The following is a 4,717-nucleotide window of genomic DNA, read 5'->3' as shown; positions in this document are numbered from 1 at the left end:
GCGCCGCCCGGCGGCCCCGCCCCGCCCCGCGAGGGGAGGGGAGCAGCCCCGCCCCCCGCTTCCCGCGCGTCACGGCGCGTGCAGCCGCGGCGTCCCCCGTTGCCCGGCGACGATTGAGGGCTGTCAGCCGCTCGCGCCGCTGCGCAGCGTCTGATTGGCCGCCGGCGAGACGGGCGGCCAATCGGGGCGGGGATTGTTGCGGGGTGGGAGGCCAGAACCGGACGGCGCGGTGGGCAGGCGGGAGTGAGGGGAGCGGCGGGGTGTCTGCTGCGGCAAGATGTCGAGCAGGAGGAGTGTCGGGGACCCGGAGGTGGGATGAGGGGCCCTTCCCCACGCCGTGACCCTCTCGCTGGCAGCGGGGGGGATCCGGGGGCCGGGCCGGGGAGCGGCGGCGGCGGCGGCGGCGGCGGCCTCCTCCTCCTCCCCTGAGGGGGGGAGCCCTGGGTGGGCCTTGGGGCGCGGGATCCCCAGCGGCCGGGGCGTCCTTGGGAGCTGCGGGATGTGGGGACCGATTCGGTGGGGTGCCCGGAGGGCTGGGGGGCTCTCGGGGGGCTTCAGTGGGCCGGTGCTAGGGGTGACTTGGGGCGGGGGGTGGGGGGGAGGTCTCCTGCGGCCCCTGGAGCCGGGCGTGCTCCGGGTGGGTTGCGGGTGGAGAGAGAAAGGGAGAGAAATTCGCCGTTTGAGGCTTTAAAGTGGCGGTTTGGCAGGGATTTAATATCGGGTTGGAGATGCAGAGGTCTGTCCTGCCTGCGAGCAGAGGGTGTCTGAGAGGGTGGCTGTGGTCTCGCTGCTCTTTTTGCTGTCTTTTAGAGCTCTTCAAATCGCCTTTTCTGTTAACGTTTTTTTGCCTTTAAAACAAATACATGGCTGTATATTGACTTCCTCTTATCTTTTCCTTTTTAAAACAGTATTTAACCAGGCGCATCCCTCAGAATCCCAGATACCAACATATAAAAACCCGCCTGGATACTGGTAAGTGAAATCGTTGTAGGTTAAAAACACCAAATGTGGATGTAGGAGTATACAAAAATATGCTGAATGTCTTAACTGCTTCTGTCCTGAGCTGCTTTACCCCAGATACTGTGCAGCTGTGTCAGAACTTGCATCACGATTATGACGTGTTTCACCATATGATGTCAGGCTCCGTTGTGACAGTTCCCATAGAAATTACTGGTCTTGGAGTTTCTGTATGTGGGCTTTTCTTGTATGAACGGGTATCTTGACAAGGGTGTAAGTCAAGATAATTATTTGGGGGGTGTCTTTGGGGTTTTTTTCTGTTGTTAAAGCAGTTGAACTTTATCCAGTAACACCTGCCTATAGTCTCCACACAAAAACGTTGGGGAAGGGAGACAGCATGGCCACAGTTGTGCTTGAAACAGTGTGTTGGAGGCAGGGTTTGAATACCAAGGTCCTGATTTTAGTTCCCTTAGAGGGAGGGCTGTAACGTACTGAGTTTTAGGTAGTGACTTTCTGAGGGTGATGACTTTGTTCTCCAAAGCATCATCAAAACTACTTACGCTTTTGAGTAGAGAGAGCTTGGTGTGGAACTTTTAAATGGGAAGGGTGCTACGAGGCTGTTTTTTTGCGAATATCGCTGTTCTGACTATCAGGCTGCAGATACTTTTGTACCCTTTACTGAAAATCCTGTAAAATAAAACTCAGGTGTGTTGTGTAGAAGAAGCTGGGAGTATATGCAGAAGATTTGAGCTCCTTCTGGTCACGAACGTTCACAGTGACTTTCCCCTCTCCAAAACAGAGGCTTTAAGCTGCGGAGCACTGCCTGTTCCTAGAGGTTGTTGGCAGCTGGCGTCCAGCGAGTCCTTTGACTGACTTGGCTGTTTAGCTTGGCCTTCCTTGCGAGAGAAAAGCGCTAAGAGGGAAATCCTGGTACTTTTTGATTTATGGCTGCCTTGTGTTGTCATAGAGAAAGAGGATCTACAATGAACATTTGTTATCATAGCCTGATCGTTTTCCTTCAAAAAAAATTTAAGGCTTAATAGCACTGAAGAACACCACTAATAAAAAAAATCATAACAAACTGATTGATTTTTTTGTTGTTGTTGTTACAGGAAACAGTTTAACAAAATACACTGAAAAGTTGGAAGAGATCAAAAGAAGTGAGTATCTGGAGAGGAGCAGAACTTGCAGTGGATTAGTTCAAAACTGAAAGAGCATCAAGGAGCTGGTTTGAATCCCAGCCCCTCCATTTGCTTGGAAATCTCCACTCCGTCCCACAGCCACTTACAGGAATTGTAGGAACACGCAGCAGTAGGCTAGAAAGGTGCTTCTACCTTGATTCTTTGCTGGGCCCATTCTACTTTGTCCTGTGCCTTATTTCTCCGTCTCCCACAGTGCTTTACAGGTTTAACTTAAGGTACCAGGCAGGCAGGTCTAGGAGTCTTTCCAGATCCTTCTTTGTGCAAATTTTGTTATTGAATGGAAACCAGGCAGGAAGTTGTTCTCTTGATTAAGAAAACTAGACTAGACTTATCTGGGAAGACTCAGACTGCACTTCTGAGACTTTATTTCACTTTTAGGTAACAAAATGATTGAGCTTGAGACCTTTTACTTCTGTATAATTGTAGCATACTTAGAATTCTATTAGAATACTCAAGGCAGGAAAGAGACAAGCTCATTCCTGTGTAACTCATTGATTTTACCAGAATAACACTGTTTACCAGAACAACATGGATGTTTTGAAGACTTTGGGTCGTTCAGGCTGATGAAATAGCTGATTTTTACTTTGGTCTGTTTTCCCACTGAAAATAGGCTTTTTACAAAAATTCTTACTAATAAAGCTGATGTTTTACTACTTTATTTTCAGCTACTGTCTGGATTATTTTCACAGAGAGAGCCAGGAAAGCTATTAAACCCAAAAGCTGCATTTATTAATGTGCAAGAAAAATCGTCCCCATTAATGAGGATTAATTAGGATTTTGAATGTTCAGTTTTAGTTCTTAGAGCCATATACTGTGTTCCTCTAAGGTGGTAGTGTTCATATGATAAGGGAGGTCACTAATCTGTCACGTGAATATACTTGTGCTCGGCTTTGTGCAAAAAGGTCCTTTGTTGCTGGTTTGTTTGTTGTTTTGTTTTTTTTTTTTTTAAACACCATGGGTCTTTGGGGAAAATCAAGAGAGAAATGAGCTTGCTTTCCAAAGTCCTGTGTTGACTGACTAAGGTTTCAGTGCTTACCACAGGATTGCCATCGCTTTTTATCTGTGCTGGAAATCTTGTTGTATGGGTCTAGTTGGTTTTCAATCTCTGCTGTGAATCTGATTTTGTTTCATGTAGGAGTTCTTTTGTTTAATCGTGGTTCTGGAGTCCAGTAGAAGCTTTCTCATTATATTTGGGCTGAATAGGCACCTTGTGTTCCCAGGCAGTTTAGAAACTTCTCCCCCTTGATTTCTCATGGATAGATGACACCGTTTGGACACAACTTTAAATACACAGTACAGGCAACTCTCTGTCTCTTGTGTAATGTGAGAGAGTGGGACTTAATACCGCAAGCCTGCCGTGGAATCAAAAATTATAAGAGAGCTGGAACCACAATGATTTGTCCTTTGGAGGACTGACTTGAGGAGAGACACCAAGTCTCTTCCCTTTCTCTGGTGTTGCTTCGTTCATTTCTGACGCCCCGAGGATCATATCCTTGAATACACAATAATTACAGCTTCAGACCAGTTCACTGAAGCAAAAAATGTCAGAAAATTCGAATGGACCTTCCAGGACGGAACCAGGTACGTCGTGTTGCTTTTGTAGTCAGAAGCGGCAGTTCTTCTGAACTTTCCGATAACTGCTGGGAGGCTCACGCAAGCCTTCGGATTGGTTTGCTCCAGGTCAGGCTTTGTAATAACAACAGTTTTGTTTTGGTTTTTCTTATGGATAGAAATAATTTTGGGTAGTAAAGGCAAGTTCTAGGTCATAAAGGCTTATTCTGGAGTAAATAATCCTTGCTTGAGGTGGGAGGAAACCATCCAGCAGCTGTATTGTATGAGCACTGTGACAACAGTTCTGCTTCGACAGTGTTTATGTACTTTATAAGCTTTGCTGCTTTATTTGTCCTTCTAAATTAAGTTTATTTCTTGTTCTTGATGTGACTGAAGGCCTCTTTTTGTCCATGACTGGGGAGTTTTAATCATTTGGACATGGGCTACCCGTAGGTTTTGTGTCGGGCAGGTGAAATGGGCTGTATAAAAGATAATTGTTGCTGTTATTTCCAAGTTATAAAGGGAGACTTTAGCAACCAGAGCTCGAGGCTTGAAACCAGGTGGTTTCGCAAGAACCGCGAGGTCCATTTTCATGTTAATTGACATTCTGAAATCTAGTTTATGCGTGGGTCTTGTACTTCAGACCTGTGGTTTGGAAGCTCTAGTGCACTGGGGTATTTTGGATGGGCTCCTTTTTTCGAAGGCAAGTTGTTTAGTAGCAAGTAGGCACTTGCTTTGCAGCTTAATAAACATTATATAGGGTAGGATGTTGAATTTGGGAACTCTGCTTGCTCTGAATGCTGAAAATTAATTGGCCTACCTCTGCAGGAAGTGTATTTAAGAGGAAAGGATAGGAGTAAAAAAAAAAAAACTAGAGATGAAAGCTCACAGTATCTCTTCTTGTGTCGGTTCTGCTACCGTAATGTGCCCGCTGGCTGTGTACGGGGAGAATCTTGCCCGAGCAGAACGTCTGTCAGGAAGCGCGTCATCACCACTTGTATTGGGAA

The 4,717-nt window shown here is 46.6% G+C and overlaps 1 protein-coding gene across 3 annotated transcripts in view; it reads left to right on the top strand.

Moving 5' to 3' along the window:
- The first annotated feature begins 201 nt into the window (after window positions 1-201).
- Window positions 202-4,717, top strand: part of CEP41 (centrosomal protein 41) — a 14,437-nt gene continuing 9,921 nt past the window's right edge. For 2 of the 3 annotated variants that reach the window (XM_075141960.1, XM_075141940.1), the window contains exons 1-3: window positions 202-310; window positions 909-972; window positions 2,070-2,117. In XM_075141960.1, coding sequence (XP_074998061.1) covers window positions 278-310; window positions 909-972; window positions 2,070-2,117 — 145 coding nt within the window. In that variant the 5' untranslated portion in view covers window positions 202-277. The remainder of the gene's footprint in view (window positions 311-908; window positions 973-2,069; window positions 2,118-4,717) is intronic. The other variant, XM_075141949.1, reaches the window with a different exon arrangement.

Source organism: Calonectris borealis, chromosome 1 (genome assembly GCF_964195595.1).
Source record: "Calonectris borealis chromosome 1, bCalBor7.hap1.2, whole genome shotgun sequence".
Classification (NCBI taxonomy): Eukaryota; Metazoa; Chordata; class Aves; order Procellariiformes; family Procellariidae; genus Calonectris; species Calonectris borealis.
The sequence above is the reverse complement of the archived record's forward strand: the minus strand, read 5'-3'. Positions and strand labels throughout refer to the sequence as shown.